This window comes from Leptonotus elevatus, chromosome 2 (assembly GCF_054856555.1).
Source record: "Leptonotus elevatus isolate MCC_2025b chromosome 2, RoL_Lele_1.0, whole genome shotgun sequence".
Classification (NCBI taxonomy): domain Eukaryota; kingdom Metazoa; phylum Chordata; class Actinopteri; order Syngnathiformes; family Syngnathidae; genus Leptonotus; species Leptonotus elevatus.
The window spans coordinates 21766711-21794170 of NC_141240.1; the positions used below are offsets into that span (position 1 = coordinate 21766711).

Genomic DNA, 27460 nt, shown 5'->3' on the forward strand with positions numbered 1-27460 from the left:
GGCACAAAATTGCCTCCTCGCTTGGTGTCAAGTGGACCATTCACAGTCTTTGGCGTTGAGCTCCAACCGTCAATTATTTTATTATTATTTTTTTATTTTTAACGTTTTTTCTTTTAGATTTGAGAACCTTTCTGCCTGATTTCAAATCGTGAAATTATCGCTGTTAGGGGCGTTTGTATTTTATCTATGTCATCTGCACCACTAAAAACCGGAGCGACCTTCAATTATATCAGCGAGTCTTGAATATACGTCTATTTTTTCAAAATTTTTATTTTTTATTTTATTTAGATATATGTTTGTGTATCTATAGTAGCGAGAAGGATGGGACTTTTGCTACGCTGCTTCCTGCTGCTTTTTCTCTTAACTCTGACAGCCGGAACGGATTTTCTCCAGGACCTTGACAAAGCGTCCGGGCAGACTCTTTTTCGAGATTCGAACCGAGCCAAGAGGTCCGCGTTGGCCTCTTTGCATCACAGCATGAAGAAGAGGAGCGCCCCGCCGGACGCCTCCTGCGACGCTCCTAAAGGATACGAGGCCAAGTTGGGCAACAACACGCACAGTGTAAGTTACCAGCCGCGCTCCAGTTACACCTTGGACGGCCCAGGTAGGCAGGTAGACTAATTGACACTAAAATGGCGGCTATTGCAGGTGCGGAACTGAGTGATAAAATAAAAGCCTATATGATGAAATATTGATAACACGAAATGTCGTGATATATCTGTACAGTGTGCAAATTGCAGCTAGGTCCATGTACAGTACACACATTTATTGGCTCCTACGACGGTGACTGGAATGCAGGTGCTGAACAGAAGGGTTGACAAAATATTGGTTTTGCAACATACTGTGCAAATTGGAGGCTGACATCCACAGGTACACTATAATGGGGGCTAGGATGCAGGTGTTGACCAGTTAAGGTTAAACATTATGTATCAAAATGGCGACTGGAATGTAACCTGTACACGTGGGACAAATGATTGCCATACCATATTGGAAATAGCAGTTATGGTGCATGTACACTAATTGGCCTTAAATGGCAGCTGGATTGTAGGTGTTGAACACTATGGGTTGGACAAGATATCTGTATCGCAACACATCGTAACGTATCAATTAGGGATGTAACGATATCCAAATTTCACAATACAATATTATCTTAGTATGAACCTCACGATACAATAATTATCACGATATTGTGGTATATATATATATATATATATATATAGCTGTGTCAAATAGCAGCTAAATTCCAGGTACACCAATTGGTTTTAAAACGATAGCTGGATTACAGGTTCAATCTGCATGGGTGGGACAAAATACATAGCGGTATTTCATTAAAATGCACCGTATCAATTCGCCAATGTGTAAATTGGTGTACCTGGATCTCACCTACTAATTGATCCTAAAATGGTGGCTGGATTGCAGAAGCAACAAAATAAAGATATCGCGATAGTGAACCCTCAGGGATTGGGACTCGGCGAAAAGTGAAAATCCCCGGGGGAATTAATTTATTGATGTCAAAAGATGGCGGCAAAGAACTTTTATTTGTGTTACAAATTAGACAAAGCTATGGCCTGACTAAATTAAGTTCCTTCCCCTCTTGTCATACAAGCTGTTGGAAACGTCCTCTTGTCTAGCTCATTCAGGCCGTGGTCTTTTGTAGTCATTTCTGGACATCTTCCATCTTTTTCTGTAAAACCTTTAGCTCAAAATCCTTACAACAATAATGTGGCAGTGATGTCATGGCGTGGCTATAAACCACTTGCTTGTCATTTAATGCTACTTTTGTATTGTGGGCCTTATTTGAACTCTCCTATATAACAGGAATAATGTTCTAAAGATTAATTATCCGAGGAGCACGCTGTTAGCGTGTAGCACGTATGCCTTCCGATTAATTTACCGTATCGAGGATTTAATCTCAACAGTTGTACCATAAGTGTGCAATGTTGGGAAAGCGTAACTCGCTATACTTGCTGCACTGCTCTCAACCGGTTTGACCTCTTTGGTTGTTTGTGTTTTCAATTATCTGCATTGCATATTTTGCTTTAAACCAGGGGTCACCAACTTTCTTTTTCTTTTTTAAGAGGAGATATACTTACTTGGGTACTGATTAATGCAAATGGCTACCAGTTAGATGCAGACTTCTGAAATAACAAATTTGTTCAAATTATCCATAATAATATTTTTAGTATGTGTTTACAGTATTAATATTAATGGTATTTATTTATGTAAAGACACTGATCCTGTTAATTTCTCACAATAACATTTTATTTCTATAAATCTCTGCCAGTGTTTTCATTTTCAAATGATGACTTCTAACAGCCTGCCTAGTAAATCACAATTTCTCCTCACTGACTAGTGCGCTATTTTTAGAACAGGCATTCGGGCTACTTACAATATGTGGTCATGGGCACCACGATGGTGAACTTTCCTCTAAACCAGTGGTAGGGAACCCTGCACTCTAAAAATAGTTGGGTAAAAAATAACCCAACTATGGGTAAAAAATGGACCGATCCTCTACTTGGGTCAATTTGACCCCATTTGGAGTCAAGGAATTGGTCTTTTAGTGTAAAACAACTCATAAATATTGGTCAGATCTTTTACTTGGGTCAATAAATTGGGTCATTTTGTATAAAACAACCCAGAAAATTGGGTAAAATTGACCCATAAAGTGGATCGGTCCATTTTTTTATCCATAATTGGGTTAGTTTTGACCCAACTATTTGTAGAGTGTGGTCCCCGAGTGCCACCGTCTCGCCTGTTTTCCATCTCTCCCTCCTCCAACACAGCTGACTCATATTATCAGCTCATCAGCAAGCTCAAATCAGCTTTGTTGGTGGAGGGAGACATGGAAGACAGGCAGGACAGTGGCTCTCGAGGACCAGGGTTCCCTACCCCTGCTCTAAACTATCTTCCAGACTGGAGAGGAGCACAAGAAAGTGGCCTTGTGACCGGCTGTGTGCTAGTTATTAGTTTTTTGTTTTTTTCCCTCCTGTTTGAAAACATCCAGAAGTCATGCTTCACATTTAAACCTTTCAAAAGTACCGCTAGTCATTTTATCCACAAGTTGTAAACATTTGACCTGTGATAAGCACTTAGAAGCAAACAAGCTACAAAAATTTCTTCACCTGAGCAACTTACATGAGAAAAAAAGCATATCTCACATAGTTCTTTTTCTCTTGGAAAACTGACTTCGAGTGGCTATAAAAAAAAATAGTCTATGCACCCCTGTTCAAATAACATTTAACAACTTACTGAGATAATATGGTGTGCACACCATTTTCTAACTTGGAATGTTGCTGTGTTCAAACGTTCCAATTCATGTTAAATGAGAGTCAGCATTTAAATGGCTTCTGATTAACCTCAAATACATTTAAGATGTTCCAGTAGGCTTTTATTTGGCATTTTCTTTTGTGCTAACACGGATCTTTCTTTTTAGCATATGTTCGCTGACTTGAGTGGAGAAGTATCATTGTCCTGGGTTGGAGATGGCACAGGGGTAAGTGTCATGTCATCTAAACAAAATACTACTTTTTTTATTGTGTGAAACTTTTACACTTACTTTATGATTTTTGCCCTGACATTGCAGTGTTCCCTCAAACATCCACTTTCAAAACAACATTTCCTCATTTAAGGAACTTTTTAACATTATTAACTGTCATACATTCAGTCTAATATTAATATGATTTTATAGATTAATTTGTGTTAATGTCGTAAAATTTAGTTTTAATCTATACAGTAATATTTCACCTTCGTAAAATAATGGGCTGAGTCATTCTTTTCCACTTTTTTTTTGAAAACGTGAAAAAACACAACCAAATCCTGATTATATTACTTTTATTAATTTTCATTTCAGGGTTAGAATTGGATGATCAGTATAGCTAAGGATTTAGTCGATTTTAGAAGAAGTGGCGAGCAACCCGAGGAGGTATTTGAGGCAGGCAAACACGTTTTTTTTTTTTTTTGTTAAAACATGACTTAAGCCATTATTTTAAGAGGCTCATGATAGTTTTCTGTAACTTACATAGTAGTGCATTACTAGCATGAGCAACAGGCTGCTAACAGAGAGAAACTTGTTTATAAAAGGGCAGTCAGTGTTGACAATTGATAGTGGAATTAAAGTAGCTCATTGCTTTTTGTTTGGAAAAATAGTCACTGGACGAGTCAGAAGATTAGATTAGATTAGCAACCCTAAAAGATAAATAAGCGTCCGAACAAGTGAACTCAAATTCATGGATAAAATGGATGAATTATGCAGCCCTAATCCACGCTATATTTTTCTTTCTTTCTTGTGGCAGGTCATCCTCGCTTTGACCACATTTCAAGTTCCCTTCTTCTTAATCAAACTAGGACAGTCTAAACTCTATCGAAGGTATTTGTAGTGCCGTACCTTCTGATGTCAGACACGGCGAGTTGCTCTTGGTTTTGACCGTGATTTGATTTCTTCCAGCGAGGACTACGGTAAAACCTTTGAGGATGTCACAAAGCTAATCAACAACACCTTCATCCGATCCGAGTTTGGCATTGCTACCGGTCCAGAGAATTCTGGCAAAGTGAGTGAAGCGCACATGTGGTTCACCAATATATGAAATCAGTTTTTGGATTGAACAGTCTGGATTTTGTCCCGCACCGTGGTAGGTAATCTTAACAGGCGAGGTGTCGGGTAGTCCCCAGTTGTCATCTCGGATCTTTGTCTCAAGCGACTTTGGAAGGAGTTTCAACCACCTGGAGCTGCCCTTTAACCCGATCTCGGTCATCACGTACAATCCTGAGAATTCCGACGTGCTGCTGGGCCTTAGCAACAGAGTAAGCAGACAATGGTCACCAAGTTTAATTGGTAAAATTGATACCTGAAAAAAATGCAGCATGTATTATGACACATGCAAGTGACCTAATGTGTGGTTAATTTGGGTCATCTGGCCTACCCTCTTAGGTTTTTATTGCGACAGTAACACACCTGCTTGTAAATAATCAGTCAAGTGTTGACACAGTCTACATTTATTAACATAGTGCTAGCTTGTTCAGGTTCAGCAAACCGGCTTCACTGCTCAACTGTTCAGCTTGTTTTTTTGTATTTTTGTCTTCAGAAAGAGCTTTGGCTGACAGAGGATTTTGGCCAGAATTGGAAAAAGATCCACAACATGGTCTGTATGGTGAAATGGTGAGACACTGGCCTCTTGTTAACAAGCCTCAATTAGTGTTAAAGTGCATATGCAGTGAAGTGCTGCTATTCATGTGGGATAAGTCCTGGCGTGGATAACAAAAAACAAAAACAAAAAACTTTAAGTATTTGACCTATCTAAAAGAGCATTGTAATTGTGTTTATACATAGATGCCACAAAATGGCGGCAAATCATTTAAAACTGGCAAGGTACAGAGTTAAAGAACACACACTGGTTTTCCGTTTTTATTTATTGACTGTGGTCTCACACACCACACAGACAAAGAATAATCAGCAAAGCATCAACACCATACATGGAATGTACACAATCGTCAACCTATGTTCTATAAACACTTGCATTCAGTAATTAAATTATTCACCAACAAACCATCTTCACATGAGGTTCATCAATATTATTAGCTTGCGCGCTAGGTGAAAAAACATGTTAACACAAACTGATGTGACATTACATATGGCAAACAAATATGCACATTTTATTGTAACCTTACTTTTTGGAATTTACCCACAATACTAACGTAAATCTTAAGGTCCCTAACAGCAAAGTAGACTACACTGCTACTGATGAGGAGAGAAGCAAAAACATACTTTCGGTTCTAACTAAAATCTCTGAAGTCCCAGTCCACCTATCTAATGTAAAATTAAATGTATTTTTATCTAGCTGCCTGAGCTTTGTTATACTCAATTCTGTGAATTTATATAATCATGCCCTAATGTAGAGTTTCTAGCTGGGCAAAGATCCGCCACAGACTAAATTGTCCGAAACACTGTCATGTCAAAAGGTAAGCAGAGCTACAGTGTTAGTACAGTTAAGCCACCAGTATTATCACACCAGTGTTAGCTTTTGATAAGTAGCAGCATATACTCAAATGTTCAGTGATGTCACACCTGGGAGCTCTTAAATTGTGGACAGTGGGAACTGCTCAGGATGTCTCTTTTTAAATCATTTTGACCACAATTTACCGACAATAATTTAACCACTATCATTTCCTTTAATCATTTCGATAGTATTTTTATGCACAAAGAAATAAGTCTGTTGCTTGAAAACAGCTAATATTCACCTTACCAAACGGTAGCTAACAAAAGATTGATTTGGTTGTTTAACTTCAATCTTGATGGGTGGGAAGGCACTCAAACTACTACATTCAAACGTCCTGCATGGTATGTTAACTTTGATTTTCTGTTCATTTAGATGAGGCAGCAGTGAAAGTGCTATTCGATTGACTACGCTGCACACTCTTTCTTAATATATAAGATGTAGTTTATGCTCTTGTGAGCCCAACTTGATGACTCAATACTAGCGTGAGACAAACAAGTTCACATCAACTCTCCTGGGTCTTTTCCTTGTTGCTCCACCTTTGCAGAAGGTGAAAAAAAGCCGCTTGGCAAGCAGACTTTGCTTGTTGTTCCGCAGGCACTTCCTTGTATGGTCACCTGTTGCCCTAGTGACATTGATAGTTGAGTATCTTAGATTTCAAGCAATGCTGTGAGTAGTAAACGTGTACACACAGTGCTTTTGTATGCTACACGAGTCATACCATCTTCTATTTTTCTAAATAAAACCTGAAACAATGTTCCTTCCTCGTGCTTAATTAAAAGACCGTTCTTGCTTTAATTCCAGGGGAACGAAGAATGCCATCTTTTTTTCAACCAATGACAATGGATCCTGTAGTAAGTGTTTCAAACTGTCAATGATTAAACACTCCATTAATGTCTCACTGCTGTCAGATGTTACTAGCGTGCAGCTTTCACCGCTAATTTCCTTTCTTGTGTTTTTCAGGTGCCCGTGGAGAGCTGGAGATGCGGAGAACGACTGATTTTGGGAAAACAATCAAGACCATTGCTACCAAGCTCTACTCCTTCGGCCTCGGCGGTCGCTTCCTGTTTGCTTCTGTGATGACGGGCAAGGTGGGTTTGTGGCAAAACTGAAGAAACATGCTGTTAGATTAATAAAAAGCTCTGCAATTTCTGCAAGGATGAGTGAGGCAACATGACCTGGGCAATCATTGGCTGCATCATTAAGTCCCAGGATTTGTGTTAAATTGAATGCACAAAATTTGCAAATGTGCACCAAACACGTTAGATTGTGTAGGATAATGGTTACCACCTACAAAATATTTTTCACTCCAGGTACCATCATCATGACCAACATAAAGTCTAACAAACTTTTAACAAACTTTAACTTTAAACATAAACTCATTTGTTCACAAAAACATATAAAAGTGTTCAATTTTAAATAATGCCATGGTCCCAAAACCGTATTTATGCGTTTAAAATTGTATTTTTATTTTTTTTATGCTAGAGCATACAGCATACAGAAGGCTTTAATGTAGCCTCTGACCTGAAGAGGTGGCTTAAAGCATTGGTAGTTATTACAGAAAACGCCTAGCAGCCATGTTGCAAAAAAGCTCTTTTCCCGAGTGTTTTAAACAGATTTGTGAATAATGATAAAACTTAGCTATATTCTAATGCTAATTGCTGCAAAACGGAAACAGATACAAATATACTTTTTTTTCCTGATGAATGAAGAGACTCTAATCTTTCTTTTGGTAGGTTGCTATGTTTTTATAGCAATAGAACACGATATTCCGTGGGCCTTGCAAAATCAGTCAAAATCCAGTAAAACAGCTATGAGCGAAGGGGGTTGCTTCAGTGAAAATGGCTGGGAGTGAATGAGTTAAAATACAGTTGCATAGTGGGCCTTTGTACAATTTAAACATTGAACTGTGAAAATGGATTGTACGTAAATTGTTAGTTCTTCATTAAATCAGATCAAAATAAGAGTGTGCAAGCATCTACTTTTACTTTGGGAAACAATGATCAACATTTTTCCATATTTTCTGACATGTTACGGATCAAACCAATAACTGAATCATAATCAATTCATGGAAAAAAATAGTCTATTTTATATTGCAAAAATCCTAATTTGGAGCCATATGCAAACATGTAGCTGAACCTGAAGAAGCCTTAGAAGCGTATATCAAACTAGTAGCCCTTCATTAATAATAAAATTATAAAACTAGAAAAATTCCCGCGGAAATTTTGAATGGGCCTGCTAACTCTTTTCAATGAGCCGAACAGTTTAAACTTTCAACCATTGAAATCGCTCAAGAAATGTAAAAGTTAACCATAATCAAGATCAAATAAAGTATCTTACTGTCCCTTTAAGAAATATGCACATTCACGCACACACATTTGATTTTAACCAACATTTCAATGAGCTAAACAGTTTAAAATTTCAACCATTGAAATCGCTCAAGAAATGTAAAAGTTAACCATAATCAACACTATGTTACTGCCCCTTTAAGAAACATGCACATTCACGCACACACATTTGATTTTAAGTAACATTTCAATGAGCTGAACAGTTTAAAATTCAAACCATTGAAATCGGTCAAGAAATGTGGAATCTACCATAATTAACAGTATCTCACTGCCCCTTTACAAAACATGCACATTCACGCACACACATTTGATTTTAAGTTGTGAGGAGACGTCACGCACCAACACTCCATTGATTTGTATAGGATTACGCTCACCTCAAACAAAAGCCTCTCGCGACTTAACGGTTGAAGATGCAGATTCCAGAAATGGCTCGTTAGAACGGCAAGGGTTTGGGGAACGCGAGCATGTTCTCAGTTTTTTAATCGGATGAAAAATGACCAAATGAGAGCAGGTTGAAAACTTATGATTGATCGAAAATGAAGAGGCAAAAACGGCGAAAATTACATTGAAAAGAGATCAAAAATGTGCGACTTCTCCTCGCTTAAAGTGAAAATAAAGGTACTAAATGACACCGTAGCCAAATAAAACTTAGTTCTTCAGAAAGCAGAGGCTTGTGGCTACAAAATGTGCGAATTTGATGTCTAGTGAGCAAAGATTGTGGCCATGGTGACGAGTTGAAGTGAAACTTTTGGAAATATATTTTTTGGTTCCCACCACTCAGACCTTAATTGGGTATCAGAGTGGCGATTACACTCACTGTCTTTGAACCCGAACAGGGGGAAGAGCTTTCATTCCTTAATTTTGTTTTTGACACTGAGCTAAAGATGGGAAAAATTCCAACAAAATGAGCTAAAATTCATATCAATCGGTTAACGTATGCGCGCGCAGCGTGTCTTTGAAAAAGGTGCTTGATGTGTGATTTTGTCTTTCCTTTTCCCATTCATTCCTATGGGACTTTTATTTGGGAGTTTTTTGGGAATAGCATCGCCATGGTAAGTGGGAATTCTTAGAAAAATAATGCCGCATCGAGTCAGATCGAGCCGCATCGTTTGATACTTCATTTGTCCCGGTGCGATGTACGGTACGGGCTGCATTCTTGCGGAAAAAACTGTGGAAGATTAAAAAACTAGAAAAATTCCCGCGGAAATTTTGAATGGGCCTGCTAACTCTTGCAACTCTTTTCAATGAGCAGTTTAAAATTTCAACCATTGAAATCGCTCAAGAAATGTAAAAGTTAACCATAATCAACAGTATGTTACTGCCCCTTTAAGAAACATGCACATTCACGCAGACACATTTGATTTTAACCAACATTTCAATGAGCTGAAAAGTTTAAAATTTAAACCATTGAAATCGCTCAAGAAATGTAAAAGTTAACCATAATCAAGATCAAATAAAGTATCTTACTGTCCCTTTAAGAAATATGCACATTCACGCACACACATTTGATTTTAACCAACATTTCAATGAGCTGAACAGTTTAAAATTTAAACCATTGAAATCGCTCAAGAAATGTGCAAGTTAACCAAAATCAACAGTATGTTACTGCCCCTTTAAGAAACATGCACATTCACGCACACACATTTGATTTTAAGTAACATTTCAATGAGCTGAACAGTTTAAAATTCAAACCATTGAAATCGGTCAAGAAATGTGCAAGTTAACCAAAATCAACAGTATCTCACTGCCCCTTTACAAAACATGCACATTCACGCACACACATTTGATTTTAAGTTGTGAGGAGACGTCACGCACCAACACTCCATTGATTTGTATAGGATTACGCTCACCTCAAACAAAAGCCTCTCGCGACTTAACGGTTGAAGATGCAGATTCCAGAAATGGCTCGTTAGAACGGCAAGGGTTTGGGGAACGCGAGCATGTTCTCAGTTTTTTAATCGGATGAAAAATGACCAAATGAGAGCAGGTTGAAAACTTATGATTGATCGAAAATGAAGAGGGAAAAAACGGCGAAATTAACATGGAGGAGATAGGCGCCAAAGTCCGACTTCTCCTCGCTTAAAGTGAAAATAAAGGTACTAAATGACACCTTAGCCAAATAAAACTTAGTTTTTCAGAAAGCAGAGGCTTGTGGCTACAAAATGTGCGAATTTGAGGTCTAGTGAGCAAAGATTGTGGCCATGGTGACGAGTTGAAGTGAAACTTTTGGAAATAAGATTTTTTGGTTCCCGTCACTGAAGCCTTAATTGCATATCAGAGTGGCGATTACACTCACTGTCTTTGAACCCGCACAGGGGGAAGAGCTTTCATTCCTTAATATTTTTTTTGACACTGAGCTAAAGATGGGAAAAATTCCAACAAAATGAGCTAAAATTCATATCAATCGGTTAACGTATGCACGCGCAGCGTCTCTTTGAAAAAGGTGCTTGATGTGTGATTTTGTCTTTCCTTTTCCCATTCATTCCTATGGGACTTTTATTTGGGAGTTTTTTGGGAATAGCGTCGCCATGGTAACTGGGAATTCTTATAAAAATAATAGCGCACCTAGTTAGATCGAGCCGCATCGTTTGATACTTCATTTGTCCCGGTGCGATGTACGGTACGGGCTGCATTCTTGCGGAAAAAACTGTGGAAGATTAAAAAATAAGATTAAGAACTAGAAAAATTCCCGCGGAAATTTTGAATGGGCCTGCTAACTCTTTTCAATGAGCTGAACAGTTTAAACTTTCAACCATTGAAATCGGTCAAGAAATGTGGAAGTTATAATCAACTAAAAGTATTACTGGCCCTTTAAGAAACATGCACATTCACGCACATACATTTGATTTTAACTAACATTTCAATGAGCTGAACAGTTTAAAATTTCAACCATTGAAATCGCTCAAGAAATGTAAAAGTTAACCATAATCAAGATCAAATAAAGTATCTTACTGTCCCTTTAAGAAATATGCACATTCACGCACACACATTAGATTTTAACTAACATTTCAATGAGCTGAACAGTTTAAAATTTAAACCGTTGAAATCGCTCAAGAAATGTGCAAGTTAACCATAATCAAGATCAAATAAAGTATCTTACTGCCCCTTTAAGAAACATGCACATTCACGCACACACATTTGATTTTAAGTAACATTTCAATGAGCTGAACAGTTTAAAATTCAAACCATTGAAATCGGTCAAGAAATGTGGAATCTACCATAATTAACAGTATCTCACTGCCCCTTTACAAAACATGCACATTCACGCACACACATTTGATTTTAAGTTGTGAGGAGACGTCACGCACCAACACTCCATTGATTTGTATAGGATTACGCTCACCTCAAACAAAAGCCTCTCGCGACTTAACGGTTGAAGATGCAGATTCCAGAAATGGCTTGTTAGAACGGCAAGGGTTTGGGGAACGCGAGCATGTTCTCAGTTTTTTAATCGGATGAAAAATGACCAAATGAGAGCAGGTTGAAAACTTATGATTGATCGAAAATGAAGAGGCAAAAACGGCGAAAATTACATTGAAAAGAGATCAAAAATGTGCGACTTCTCCTCGCTTAAAGTGAAAATAAAGGTACTAAATGACACCGTAGCCAAATAAAACTTAGTTCTTCAGAAAGCAGAGGCTTGTGGCTACAAAATGTGCGAATTTGATGTCTAGTGAGCAAAGATTGTGGCCATGGTGACGAGTTGAAGTGAAACTTTTGGAAATATATTTTTTGGTTCCCACCACTCAGACCTTAATTAGTCACGCTCTAACTGATGCAAGAAAGGCGACTTTTACCCCTTTGCTCACTGTCTTTGAACCCGCACAGGGGAGAGAGCTTTCATTCCTTAAATTTTTTTTTGACACTGAGCTAAAGATGACAAAAATTCCAACAAAATGAGCTATTTTTCATATCGGTCGGTTAATGTATGCGCGCGCAGCGTGTCTTTGAAAAAGGTGCTTGATTGGAGTTGATCTCTTTCGGATTCCCATTCATTCCTATGGGACTTTATTTGGGAGTTTTTTGGGAATAGCGTCGCCATGGTAACTGGGAATTCTTATAAAAATAATAGCGCACCGAGTCAGATCGAGCCGCATCGTTTGATACCTCATTTGTCCCGGTGCGATCTACGGTACGGGCCGCATTTTAGCAGAAAAAACGCGGAAGATTAAAAAATAAGAAGAAAAATAATAAACCCTTTTTCTAGGATAGTAATATGTGCCTGCTTGCTCCGCAAGCAGCAGCTTCGCTGCTGCTTGCTCCGCTTAGCAGGCCCATAATAAAAATAAGAAGAATAAACACTTTTCTAGGGTGGATAGTAATATGTGCCTGCTTGCTCCGCAAGCAGCAGCTTCGCTGCTGCTTGCTCCGCTTAGCAGGCCCATAATAAAAATAAGAAGAATAAACACTTTTCTAGGGTGGATAGTAATATGTGCCTGCTTGCTCCGCAAGCAGCAGCTTCGCTGCTGCTTGCTCCGCTTAGCAGGCCCATAATAAACCCTTTTTTCTAGGATAGTAATATGTGCCTGCTTGCTCCGCAAGCAGCAGCTTCGCTGCTGCTTGCTCCGCTTAGCAGGCCCATAACTAGAAAAATTCCCGCGGAAATTTTGAATGGGCCTGCTAACTCTTTTCAATGAGCTGAACAGTTTAAAATTTCAACCATTGAAATCGGTCAAGAAATGTGGAAGTTAACCATAATCAAGATCAAATAAAGTATCTTACTGTCCCTTTAAGAAATATGCACATTCACGCGCACACATTTGATTTTAACCAACATTTCAATGAGCTGAACAGTTTAAAATTTAAACCATTGAAATCGCTCAAGAAATGTAAAAGTTAACCATAATCAACAGTATGTTACTGCCCCTTTAAGAAACATGCACATTCACGCACACACATTTGATTTTAAGTAACATTTCAATGAGCTGAACAGTTTAAAATTCAAACCATTGAAATCGGTCAAGAAATGTGGAATCTACCATAATTAACAGTATGTTACTGCCCCTTTAAGAAACATGCACATTCACGCACACACATTTGATTTTAAGTAACATTTCAATGAGCTGAACAGTTTAAAATTCAAACCATTGAAATCGGTCAAGAAATGTGGAATCTACCATAATTAACAGTATCTCACTGCCCCTTTACAAAACATGCACATTCACGCACACACATTTGATTTTAAGTTGTGAGGAGACGTCACGCACCAACACTCCATTGATTTGTATAGGATTACGCTCACCTCAAACAAAAGCCTCTCGCGACTTAACGGTTGAAGATGCAGATTCCAGAAATGGCTCGTTAGAACGGCAAGGGTTTGGGGAACGCGAGCATGTTCTCAGTTTTTTAATCGGATGAAAAATGACCAAATGAGAGCAGGTTGAAAACTTATGATTGATCGAAAATGAAGAGGCAAAAACGGCGAAAATTACATTGAAAAGAGATCAAAAATGTGCGACTTCTCCTCGCTTAAAGTGAAAATAAAGGTACTAAATGACACCTTAGCCAAATAAAACTTAGTTCTTCAGAAAGCAGAGGCTTGTGGCTACAAAATGTGCGAATTTGATGTCTAGTGAGCAAAGATTGTGGCCATGGTGACGAGTTGAAGTGAAACTTTTGGAAATATATTTTTTGGTTCCCAGCACTCAGACCTTAATTAGTCACGCTCTAACTGATGCAAGAAAGGCGACTTTCACCCCTTTGCTCACTGTCTTTGAACCCGCACAGGGGGGAGAGCTTTCATTCCTTAATTTTTTTTTTGACACTGAGCTAAAGATGACAAAAATTCCAACAAAATGAGCTAAAATTCATATCGGTCGGTTAACGTATGCGCGCGCAGCGTGTCTTGGAAAAAGGTGCTTGATTTGATGTGATCATTTTCGGATTCCCATTCATTCCTATGGGACTTTTTGGGGGACATTTTGGGGAATTGTGTCGCCATGGTAACTGGGAATTCTTATAAAAATAATAGCGCAGCGAGTCAGATCGAGCCGCATCGTTTGATACCTCTTTTGTCCCGGTGCGATCTACGGTTCGGGCCGCATTTTTGCGGAAAAGTCGGTGGAAGATAATATAAAAAAAAAAATAATAAACCCTTTTCTAGGGTGGATAGTAATATGTGCCTGCTTGCTCCGCAAGCAGCAGCTTCGCTGCTGCTTGCTCCGCTTAGCAGGCCCATAATAAAAAAAATAAACCCTTTTTCTAGGATAGTAATATGTGCCTGCTTGCTCCGCAAGCAGCAGCTTCGCTGCTGCTTGCTCCGCTTAGCAGGCCCATAATAAAAAAAATAAACCCTTTTTCTAGGATAGTAATATGTGCCTGCTTGCTCCGCAAGCAGCAGCTTCGCTGCTGCTTGCTCCGCTTAGCAGGCCCATAATAACTAGAAAAATTCCCGCGGAAATTTTGAATGGGCCTGCTAACTCTTTTCAATGAGCTGAACAGTTTAAACTTTCAACCATTGAAATCGCTCAAGAAATGTGGAAGTTAACCATAATCTACTAAAAGTATTACTGCCCCTTTAAGAAACATGCACATTCACGCACACACATTTGATTTTAACTAACATTTCAATGAGCTGAACAGTTTAAAATTTAAACCATTGAAATCAGTCAAGAAATGTGGAAGTTCACCATAATCAACATCAACTAAAAGTATCTTACTGCCCCTTTACAAAACATGCACATTCACGCACACACATTTGATTTTAAGTAACATTTCAATGAGCTGAACAGTTTAAAATTTAAACCATTGAAATCGGTCAAGAAATGTGGAATCTACCATAATCAACAGTATGTTACTGCCCCTTTAAGAAACATGCACATTCACGCACACACATTTGATTTTAAGTAACATTTCAATGAGCTGAACAGTTTAAAATTCAAACCATTGAAATCGGTCAAGAAATATGGAATCTACCATAATCAACAGTCTCTCATTGCCCCTTTACAAAACATGCACATTCACGCACACACATTTGATTTTAAGTTGTTAGGAGACGTCACGCACCAACACTCCATTGATTTGTATAGGATTACGCTCACCTCAAACAAAAGCCTCTCGCGACATAACGGTTGAAGATGCAGATTCCAGAAATGGCTCGTTAGAACGGCAAGGGTTTGGGGAACGCGAGCATGTTCTCAGTTTTTTAATCGGATGAAAAATGACCAAATGAGAGCAGGTTGAAAACTTATGATTGATCGAAAATGAAGAGGCAAAAACGGCGAAAATTACATTGAAAAGAGATCAAAAATGTGCGACTTCTCCTCGCTTAAAGTGAAAATAAAGGTACTAAATGACACCTTAGCCAAATAAAACTTAGTTCTTCAGAAAGCAGAGGCTTGTGGCTACAAAATGTGCGAATTTGATGTCTAGTGAGCAAAGATTGTGGCCATGGTGACGAGTTGAAGTGAAACTTGAAATCTATTTTTTCTCTGTCTACACTCTGATTCTTAATTGGTCCGCTCTAGCTCATGCAATACACACACATGGGATAAAGGATATTTCACTCACTGTCTTTGAACCCGCACAGGGGGGAGAGCTTTCATTCCTTAAATTTTTTTTGACACTGAGCTAAAGATGACAAAAATTCCAACAAAATGAGCTAAAATTCATATCGGTCGGTCAACGTATGCGCGCGCAGCGTGTCTTTGAAAAAGGTGCTTGATTGGAGTTGATCTCTTTCGGATTCCCATTCATTCCTATGGGACTTTTTTTTGGGAGTTTTTTGGGAATAGCGTCGCCATGGTAACTGGGAATTCTTATAAAAATAATAGCGCAGCGAGTCAGATCGAGCCGCATCGTTTGATACCTCATTTGTGCCGGTGCGATCTACGGTACGGGCCGCATTTTTGCGGAAAATAATAAACCCTTTTTCCCTTTTTCTAGGATAGTAATATGTGCCTTCTGCTTCGCAGCAGGCCCATAATAATATTAAACACTTTTCCTGGGTGGATAGTAATATGTGCCTGCTTGCTCCGCAAGCAGCAGCTTCGCTGCTGCTTGCTCCGCTTAGCAGGCCCATAATAAACCCTTTTTTCTAGGATAGTAATATGTGCCTGCTTGCTCCGCAAGCAGCAGCTTCGCTGCTGCTTGCTCCGCTTAGCAGGCCCATAATAATATACACTTTTCTAGGGTGGATAGTAATATGTGCCTGCTTGCTCCGCAAGCAGCAGCTTCGCTGCTGCTTGCTCCGCTTAGCAGGCCCATAATAAGAAAAATAAGAATAAAAAAAATAAACCCTTTTTCTAGGATAGTAATATGTGCCTGCTTGCTCCGCAAGCAGCAGCTTCGCTGCTGCTTGCTCCGCTTAGCAGGCCCATAATAATCAATACTCAAGATGTGGCTCTGTTTAAAAAGGATAAGTACAACATCATTACTCATTCATCATTTTGTCCGGACATGAAACCTCATCGCTGGTGGTATCTTTTTTTTTTTTCTTCTTTTTTTTTTTGTTTTACTATTCTCAACCCTTTCCTTTATCTGGTGTTTCTTTGCAGGCCACTGAAAGGATGATCCATGTGTCGGTGGACCAGGGTGACTCTTGGAACATGGCCCAGTTGCCAGCCATCGGTCCCCAGCAGTTTTACTCCATCTTGGGAGCGAGCAATGAAATGGTCTTCATACACGTCGACGAGCCAGAAGGTCGGTCCAGAAAACTGACGCCTTGATCTTAAGAACATGTGATGCTATCTTCATATGTTTCCTCAGATGATGGCATAGGCACGATTTACGTGTCAGATGACCGAGGCACCGTCTTCTCCAAGTCACTGGAGCGCCACCTTTACACCATCACAGGAGGCGACACTGACTTCACCAATATTACCTCCCTGCGAGGCGTTTTTACCACCAGCGTCCTGGGAGAAGGTAAAACTCTGCTCATGCGTCTTTGTGTAGTGCTTCGCAAACAAGAGTTTGTAAGCCATAGCTTGATGGGGTCCACAATATAATTATTAAAAATATATAAATATTATTCCCTCATAATAAAAAAATATATATTTATGGCTTTATTCTTGTAAGATTATGATTTTTGTTATTGTTACATTTTGACTTTTTTTTTTCCTGGAAAATATGCATTCAAAAAATGATATGGCATTTTGAGGTGCTCGTGGCAGTTACGTTTAATTGGCTTTGAGATTATGAGGTGTTTGGAAAATTAAAAAACTGAATGAATTTACATGGCTGTTTTGACAAAAGGGATTTCCTCCCACCCAAAAATAAGCACTGTACTGCTTATACAGTATGCAAGTACAGTAAACAAAAAATATTTATTCCTATTATTTCTGTTGACGTTGATGCAAGTTAATGCTGGGGGTAAAGGGCAAATGTTTTCAAAGCTTGTTTGGTATCTGCATCAATAAAGTAAATCCCAAAAAGGGGAAGAAAAAACACTAAACTTATTTTGAATGTCATTGTTATTTGCTTTGCTTTCTATAAGTGAACGGGAAAATATGTATTGCAATAGGATTGGGGGGGGGGGGGGTTAAGGCCATAAGTAAGTAAGTAAGTAAAATAAATGCTTTTGTGTTGTTACAGACAAGTCTGTGAAGACTGTGGTGACCCGTGACATGGGAGGGGAGTGGACTCCCTTGCGGAAGCCTGCCAACAGCATGTGTCACTCAATAGACCAAGAAGAGGTGAGCAGCGAATTATAGCGAGGGACGATAAACGCATTGGCTTAAGTCTTTCACTCATACCTTGAAGTTCAGACTCCATTTGAAGCTTGACTAATATTTTCATCAAAAATATAACATTGAGAGGACATTTAACATTAGATGATGGGGGTGGTTTAAAATCCTTAATCACAACTACAATAAGAACTGCTACACCGATCTATAGTAAGAAGAATATATTTGATATTCAAATTGACCCTTTTGTTTTTCTGTGTAAACTATCAGCCCCGCTACAGAAAAACTCAACTATTTGTGGGTTTTCTGCACTTTCTAAGATCCCAAAAGATGCCACAAAGTGGCGACAAAGCCCTGCCCAATAGTAGGGTACTATATCTGTCAGGGAACTGTGTTGAAGTGATGCATCTCGACTGACAGACAAGGCTTTTTATGTTGGGGGAGTGAAGGCTGGCTCAATGGATAAATAAAATGTTTTGCCAAATGTCAGTTATTTAAAAAAAAAAAGTTGTATATTCCTGAAAAAGAGACATATTTCTGTTTATTTCACAAAAAGTGTTTTATATCAAAGTTATTTTCAACAAAAGGATTATTTCCCCACCCAAAAAATTATATAAATAAATAACTAACATAAAAAATAAATAAAAGTTGCAGTTGCTGTCCCAAAAAGTTGTAGAATTTTGAGAAAAAGTTGTATATATTAAAAATAAAAAACTTTTTGTAAAAAATATCTATTTCCACAGAAATCTTTCAGTAACGTTATCTATTTTTCAAAATCGTTTAAATTTGAACTTGTTATTTATTTATATTTATTCATATTTAAATTGTTATATATATATTTATATCTTTAAAAAGTTGGAAACTATTATACGTCGACTTAAGAATGACCCGTCTTGCAAGTATTTAAGATATGAGCGATCACTTGGCCGACTTTTCTTTTTTCTTCTTTTTTTTTTTTCATCCTTAACTGCGAGCAAAAATTTGAATTATGATTGTTAGCTATGGTACTGACGATCTTCACAACAAACAGCAATTAGTCAGATAGAGAAGGAATATTTTTAAAGGCCCAGTGCTTGCTTCAAGCTGTTTATAGCCACTCCCAGTTGAAGTTTAAATTATTGTGTTTTTAACAATACCACATCCACTATGTCATGAAAGTCCGTTAGCTTAATGCTAACACACAATGTTAATCAATAATGTAGATGGGCTAACAAAAGTGGTAATTTCCACACACAAATCATTAAACAACTTATATTTGAACACATACGGTACATATCGACGTATCATGATGTCCAATCTTTTTTTAAATTCGATTTAATTGTTATTAAAGTACAATACTGTGGAATGCTTGTTGGTATTTTTTAAGGCATTGGAAAGGATTAATGGAATTTCTAGTCCCCAAAAATAATATTAACTCTTTTACTGCCAAACGTTATCCAAAAAACAACCTCGGCAGTGCCAGACGATTTTGAGCATTTTAACTTATCTTTCAAGGCAAACAAAATATTGTGTACTTTGACTACATAAAACTTTTATTATTTCATTAGAAAAAAGTATGTTTCTACTTTATTCTGTTCTTTAGTAATCACCATTCGAAAATAGCTATTTTGAGTGACATTGAACGAAAATTGAAAAGATGAGAAAACAAGCTTTTTGTGAAAATATATATTTTCTGCGCAACAGTGACTTGTATTTAATTAATATATTTTGTTTAGCGACACTCTGTGAATTAGATTTAATGTGACAAAGGCTTTGATCATTCACGTCATCCTTGAAAACGTTCAATTTCATCAGATTGGTCATGTTTCAGTGTAATTCCATACTGACGGTAGCCCATTGAAAACAATGCTGCTGATTTCACAAGTCCATTGAGTAGGCAGTGCTGCACTTCCACTGCCCATTGAGGGAAAAAAACGTACTAAACGTCAATTAACGTTTTTGACAGCATTCATTTGGATTTTAGTATACGTCATCAAACGTTTTTGGCAGTAAAAGAGGCACCAGTTTGTTGTGTTCAATAGAACATTTGGCTAGTTGGTGAGTTTGCCAATATTGGTGGACTGTTAACGGTATTTACATGACATTAGCGTTTGATTTAATTTCAGCGGTTGCGCTTGACTTGGGAGGTGCCACTGCACATGTACTAACGCTACTAACGCTGCTTTGTCTCTGCTTGAACAGTGCACTCTCCACATCCATGCGGCATACAGTACTGCTATGAAGCTCAACGTCCCCTTGCTGCCACTGAGCGAACCAAACGCTGTGGGCTTAATCTTAGCTCATGGTAATTACATTTTCAAATCGTTTTCCGTGACACATTTTTAATTCCTGGAACCTGATGCTTAAATGGACATTTATTTGTTTATCTTTGCAGGGAGTGTCGGCAACGCCATCTCGGTGATGAACCCCGACGTGTTTGTGTCTGACGACGGAGGTTACACGTGGATAAAGGCACTGGACGGCCCGCATCATTATGCCATTCTGGACTCGGGTGGGCTGCTTGTGGCTGTGGAGCACAGCCCTGATGAACCGGTCGACAAGATCAAGTAAGTGTTACTGTCTCATGCTGTTTACGTGCCACCTGGGGGCGGAGCTAAGGCGTTGCGACTAGGCGTGTGTCATGTTCTCAGACAGCCCAAACTTTGAGAAAAAAAAAAATGTAGACACCTTACCAAATCACATCATCAGTCAGGTGATCAATGTTTCAGCAGGATTCTCTATTCAAACGCTCAATAAACATCGCAACAACAAAAATGGCACCTCTATACTGTTCATGTGTGAGGTGTTCTGTGTTTGCATTTCCCTTCATATTCGACGCCTTGCACGAACTTGACACAAAGGCTGCAGTTACACTTTAGGCCAGAAGTGGCAGGCGCGCACAAAAAATTAAAATGACAAGTACCTTTTAACTTACACTCAAAAGCTGTATTGATCTCAAATCCAAAGGAACGTCGCCATCTACAGGAATCAGTTGGTCATTACAGTTGTTTAAAAACTAATATTCCCAGACAGGCTGCAGGAGACCCTCCTCGAGGCCTACCTATTGAAAAACGTTCTTTGATGGCAATACACGGTTAGAATCCAACCGTTGGATTCCAGTTGACGACTTTAGAAATCAATAGTTAAAAGTGGCAAATCTTAGCCCAGCCTAGCTGCTAAGTCATGGGAGGAAAAACTGAGTGGTGGGGCCATATTATGTAAATTAGACGCTCTATGACTTTTTCTTTGGTCAAAATTGAGAAGGACTCCACTCAGACTCATTTTCGGAATTAGGTAGCTAACAACTTAAGTTTTCGTTTTATTCATTTTTTATTTTGTTTTTTTTTAAGTTTGCCCACTCTTATCTGGGGTGTCCTGACAGGTTCTCAACGGATGAAGGACAGTGCTGGCACACGTACACGTTCACCGATGAGCCCATCTTATTCACGGGCCTGGCGTCGGAACCCGGCGCCCGCTCCATGAACGTCAGCATCTGGGGCTACAAAAACGGCATCATCAGCCAGCACTGGATTTCCACCACCATCGACTTCAGAGAACTCCTCAACAGAGACTGTGAGTGGGAACAATAGAGAGCGGAAACGTACGGGTCGGCTCCGTTCTCGAATGTGGCCCTACAGTACATTAACAAGAGTCCTTTCATATTTGTTACATTCATTAACCATTTTTGTTCCTTCATAAAATACTTTTTATTTTCTATTCAGTTTTATTAATCGCTTATTGCAAAAAACTATTAGTTACATTAACACATTTGCATAACCAGTATGTTTACTTTTTTTTTAATTAATTTGTCTCTAAGTAATTTATTTGCTGTTCACAGTATAATAAAATAAATCTAGTAGTAAAATAAACTGTTCAGTGTTTATTTTTTTAATTCATTTATCTCAGTAAGTAAATAGGTTTGTTGTGAATAATTCTTAGTAAAAGAAACCATTTACACATGTTTGACATGTTTAATAATTCTATCCATTTACCTCTTATTGGTTTATATGATTGGTTAGACTCATTTAATTATAAATACATTACAATAAATACTGTATTAGTAAGCGTTTTATCATATTATGAACTACATAATTAATTAAAAATGCATCTTCTTGCTCCCACAGTAATACATTTACTTGGAAGTTTGAGAATTTAATTAGTTCTGTGACGTAACTTGGTCCACTCAATCTAAATCTAATGTGCTAAATCAGTTTTCCCCATGGAAATGAATTAAAATGCCATGAATCCCTTCCAGTCCTTGAGAAAACACTGCCTTTTTTTTTGTTATGTTTTAATTAAGAAAACTAGCATTGCATAGCTAAATATAAACTTAAAAACTCACTTAAACATAATTTTAAAAAACATAAACTTATAAATTGATTATATGAAGCATGATTGAGATGAATGTTACACTTACACATGTTGGTACATGGGGATGTATGCCTTTATGCGGAGGTGTTTTCATTTAGCAGTCGTGTGTTCGACTCTGCGGTTTGATTAAACAGCCGAAAGAGCATTTTTACACTTGGCATGCACTAGGAGTGTTTTGGCGGTCACGATTCACAATTTGTGTTGCACTAAGGCAAGTTGACTTTCTCTGTAGGTGTGGATTCCGATTACGTGCAGTGGTTGTCTCACTCGGATAACGCCAGCGACCCCAACAACGGCTGCATCCTGGGCTACAGGGAAACGTTCCGGCGTCTCCGCAAGGATTCCGTTTGCTATAACGGACGAGATTATTTGGTCAGCAAGCAGCCGACGCCATGCCCGTGCTCTTTGGACGACTTCCTCTGGTAAGACCATTAGTTACATTAGGAGCATTTTTTTTTTCAATTCTCAAGCTTAGATTTATATTTGGTGGTGAAATATTAATAAATGTGTTATTGGTTACGGTTTGAAAAATGCTTGTGGATTGCCTTAACTCACATGTTGTCTTTGGGTTTTTTTTACCAAAAAAAAGTGCATTGTAACCCGCTCAGAAAGATCAGGGTTGTCGCTCCTTAAAAAAAATCAAACAAAATTTTTAAAAAACTGTATAAAGAAAAATATTCACACGCATACTAAAATGTCAAGAATAGACTGCTGTGTTTGTCGTTTTTATTCTGTACAATACTGTCGTGCTATTTCTCACGTTAGAAAAATGTGTTGATGTTTTTGGGGGTGCTGAAATGGAAAAATGGCATTTCAGTTCGCTTCAATGTTGCAACTTGCAAGTGTAGTCATGCAACAACAAAAAAAGTCAAGGTAACAACTATTTACTGTACTGGACACCAGAAAGCCAAATTAGTCACTCAACAGATTATTCACCATTTCAAATCATTGTTATTGTTTTCGAGGCCTCTTTTGTGATGTCTTCTCCTTGTTGGCGCAGTGACTTTGGATATTACCGCAAAGAGAATAGCTCCGAGTGCGTGGAGCAGCCGGACCTGATAGGAAAAGTTCTGGAGTACTGTCTGAACGGCCAAGAGGAACAACTGCGGACCCAAGGGTAAAAACCTTGCTAAACTTCATTTTAGTCAGAAACAAAGAAATAGGTCGGTGCTGGGTGTTTAATATATTTGTTCCAGACTGTACAGTACATTTGAATTTCAGGTTCAGGTGATAATTCAGGATGACCCTAAAATGCACTAAAACCTAACCTAACCTTAATTTGTCCTTCTGTATACTATTGAAACGAATACAATTACATTGGCTAATATTGTGTACAAATAGAGACGACGCGGAGACATGCCAGTTGTAGTGATTTGTGAAAAAAATATGAAATTGACCTTGTGCTGTCAAATTGCAAGAGATGTAATCATTTTTATTTTGTTGAACCTTGAAGCAGTGTGCCACACTTCAAGTTGTTAGTAAGTTATTACATATTTTGAAATGATCAATGTTCTCTCCACAGCTATAGAAAAATCCCTGGTGATAAATGTGAGGGTGGTACGATCCCTAAACGCAAAGAGATTGACTTGAGTGAGAGGTGTGTGAGTGATCTGCTGGGCCCGAACATCCAGGTTAGCACACCTTAGAGATTGTTTTTTGTTTCTTTTTTCCCCTCTATTTTTCTTTGTTTTATTCTTCTTTTTCATTTTGTATTTTTCTTCTTTTTTCACCTTTCTTTTTAGCTATTTCTGTTGTCTTGAACCCCCGTTCCCTCCCCCACATCCCAATTGTCATGTTGGGCTAATAGACTCCTGTTTTGTTTTGTTTTACAGAAAGGAGGCCATACCACTAAATCTGTAGCCATCGTGCTAACAATAATAATCATGCTACTGAGTGTCGGCGCTGGAGTCCTCTTCATCAAGAGATACATTTGCGGTGGCAGGTTCGAGTGACTTTTCCATACCTAATTATGGAAATGGAATTTGTGTACTGTGTGTTCTTTTCTGCCACCTTTTAGCCATGCATGTTGCTGCCAGGCCAATATACTTAATGTACACCTTAAAAACTGTTGAGTCAAAAATAACCCAATCATGGATCAAAAATGGACCGATCCACTTTATGGGTCAATTTGACCCAACTTTCAGAGTTATTTTATAGAAAACGACCAAATTTTTTGACCCAAGTAAAGGATCTGACCAATATTGTATGAGTTGTTTGACGTTGAAAGACTTATTTCTTGACTCAAAGTTGGGTCAAATCGACCCAAGCAGAGGATCGGTCCATTTTTCACCCATAGTTGGGTTATTTTTGATCCAACAGTTTTTAGAGTGTAGCATGTATGGGGTGGTGTTCATAAATGATGCTGCCTGGCCACTCCATTTTTTTTTGTATACAGTATGTGTTCTTCTGACATTGACTGCCAACCAGCTCTTAGTAGGGCCCGACCGATATAGATTTTTTTTTTTTCTAGGATGATGCCAATTTAATTTAATCTGCCGATTTTAATTAAAAAAAATTCATAATGAATAAAATAACTTATTTTTTTTGTCCATTAACACTTTAAACAATAAAAACACAAATTACATGCAGAACATGTGACTGTTTTACAATACTTTGTCCTTTAGTGTTTAACTTTACAACAGAGAACAATTGGCAGAAGAAAAAAAATCTGATTTTAAAAGATCTAATATTGGCCGATTAAATCGGCCAACGATGATAGTCCTTTATAGTTTTTCGTTGCCTTGACATTGACTAGCAACCAGTTTGTTGCTGATATGTGACAGACTTGGCTTGTGTTCCTCGCAGGTTCTTGGTCCACAGATACTCTGTGCTGCAGCAACACGCCAACGAAAATGCGGCGGAGGGCACGGACGACCCGCTGGACGACCAGCTGGAAGGCAACCACAGCGGCAACGGAAAGATCGATTTTCACGACGACTCTGACGAGGTAGGTTGACGTTAGCGCGGCGCAGATGGCAGCTAATTGCTTTGTGACGAATAAACGATTAAATAATTGATAGGATTCTATAAAAAATGTAGCTTTTATTGGTCTTTCTGAACAAAAAGTTGGGATGTTTTTTGTTTCCAATGTTTTCTTAGCATTTATTTGTGATTTAGTTTACATTTATTTGAGTATTATGATTTTTTTCCCCCCCGATTTTGTGTTGCAGGACCTGTTGCAGTAGCAGCCGGAAGTCTGTCAATCATCTATTCCGAAGGGCTTTCCGGCCTCGCGCTCAAGTGACCGGACACTTCTTCCGTCACCCCGCTTCTTCCTTGGGCTTGAACTTTGATCTGGTGTCACTCGGCTGTCGTCTTTCCAAGTCTTAACGAATGTACACGCTCAGGAGTGAAGATAAATCAGTCTGGAAGGGAAGGGATAAGAAGTTCCACCCTTAAAATAAGAAGCACAACTCCAAGCTTCCATTTGATAGCAATAAAATGTACTTTCTTGGTTACATGCTTGTAAAAAGCTTCTATGATGTAATGACAGGTGCAAAGTTTTCAAGACCATATTTCATGTCAATTCAATGGTGTCTCCAAGTTGGACCACAAACACTCAAAATATTTGGAGTCCAAAAACATCCAGGAACCTTAGCTGTTAGTTAGAAATGATTTTACACCATTTTAGTTCACACATTTAACCAAATTCCTGTGACCATTGAGGACTTTCTTTTTCAAACATGAACTGTTTTAGTTTCAAATAGACTGCAAAGGTTAATGACCATGAAACACTCCATGTTGCGATCGCAATTGGCAGCTCACCAGTCAGCGGCTAGCGCGGGAAGCTAACACAGCAGTCTTCGTCTCATGTCCTGCATCACAAACATACCAGGTGAGACGGAAGGTCCAAATCAAAGCTGATGCGGGCTGAGTCCTGTCAAATTGTCCATTTTTTTTCTTTGGTGGGGGGGGGGGGGGGGTGCTTGGTTCCAACTTGAAGGCAGCACTGTACTTGAAGTTTGAACAGCAAAAAACTAACAGTTAAGTCCTAAGCACAAGCCTATTTGTAATGATTTCAACAGTTTTGTACTAAAAAGTTGGAATGTCAAACTTTCATTTTGAGTCATTTGAAATGAGACCCAACATGAGTAATTGATTGATGGACATTTTGTAAGACAGGTTGACAGACACGGATGTGTAAATAATGTTTGTTTTCCGTTTACCTTTGATGTACGTTCATACTGTAAATTCAAATCTTGGTACAACTGATACAATTGGCGTGAATGTGAAGTCTTGAAGCTTCGAGACTATGCACATTTTTTTCTCTCACATTTTTACAAAAGAAGTTTCAGTAACATCTCTCTGATATATAAATTAAGTATGCTGTGACATCACAGTGTAAATAGTTTTCAAAGGGCTCATTTGGAAATAATCAACTCTCATAATATATATATTTTTTTTTTTAATCAACTTGTTTGACAGTTGATGGGTGGGCAGGCACTCCAGACACCCAATTATTTGTATACATGTTAAACTATCCATCCATCCATCCATTTTCTTTACCGCTTAGTCCTCACAAGGGTCGCAGGGGGCGCTGGAGCCTATCCCAGCTGGCTTCGGGCAGTAGGCGGGGTACACCCTGAACTGGATGCCAGCCAATCGCATGTTAAACTAGTCAATGTTATGTAATATGTCCAGCAGTTTAAATGTTTTTTATTCTCTCAAGATATTTGCACTTCTTTCTTAACTTTTTTTTTTTTCTATTTATTTGTTCTCAGCACGTTCAGAGTGCAGTAAACGTGGTGTGGATCTGAAAAATGGTTAGCCTAATAGCACAAGTGCCTATGTCATTTTTTAACAATTTCGAGAAAACAAAAACACCAATTCAGAGCCCATTTCCTTGATATTCAGCCTTTGTGGATACCATGATTTGGATCATCTAGAATCTACGGACTGACACACTTTTTAGCAGGCATATTAGTATTTTCAATATTGTGATGGCAAGTTAAAAATGACCGAGCCATTTATGCAATTAGGCCAACAAATAAAAGTGATGCGATCATACTTCTTCCATCCAAAAATATTATGTCAAATTTAATAAGGTTTCATTGTAAATATGCAATCTTTATATCTGCTGTTTGTATAATTTCAAGCAATTTTATCAATAAATTTCTATTGTTCCTCTTGTGACTTCTGGTTGACTTTG

General features: G+C 38.4%; 1 protein-coding gene across 1 annotated transcript; it reads left to right on the plus strand.

The window, feature by feature from the left end:
* On the plus strand, nt 1–27444 carry LOC147178877 (sortilin-like). Its single transcript, XM_086068750.1, has 20 exons — nt 1–561; nt 3434–3493; nt 4293–4366; nt 4445–4547; nt 4633–4800; nt 5082–5155; nt 6795–6844; nt 6954–7081; nt 16834–16978; nt 17045–17200; nt 17870–17970; nt 20143–20245; nt 20336–20507; nt 21323–21513; nt 22544–22733; nt 23312–23428; nt 23834–23942; nt 24144–24253; nt 25117–25258; nt 25482–27444. The coding sequence occupies exons 1-20, from the start codon at nt 322–324 to the stop codon at nt 25494–25496; spliced, it is 2448 nt and encodes an 815-aa protein (XP_085924876.1). The 5' UTR covers nt 1–321; the 3' UTR covers nt 25497–27444.
* The last annotated feature ends 16 nt before the right edge of the window (nt 27445–27460 follow it).

What these genes read in the sequence shown, in the direction of transcription:
- LOC147178877 (XM_086068750.1), top strand. Translation starts at nt 322, where the DNA reads ATGGGACTTTTGCTACGCTGCTTCCTGCTGCTTTTTCTCTTAACTCTG. An exon ending in TGGGCAACAACACGCACAGT is followed by an intron (nt 562 to 3,433) that starts GTAAGTTACCAG and finishes CTTTCTTTTTAG; the next exon opens with CATATGTTCGCTGACTTGAG. An exon ending in AGATACATTTGCGGTGGCAG is followed by an intron (nt 24,254 to 25,116) that starts GTTCGAGTGACT and finishes TGTTCCTCGCAG; the next exon opens with GTTCTTGGTCCACAGATACT.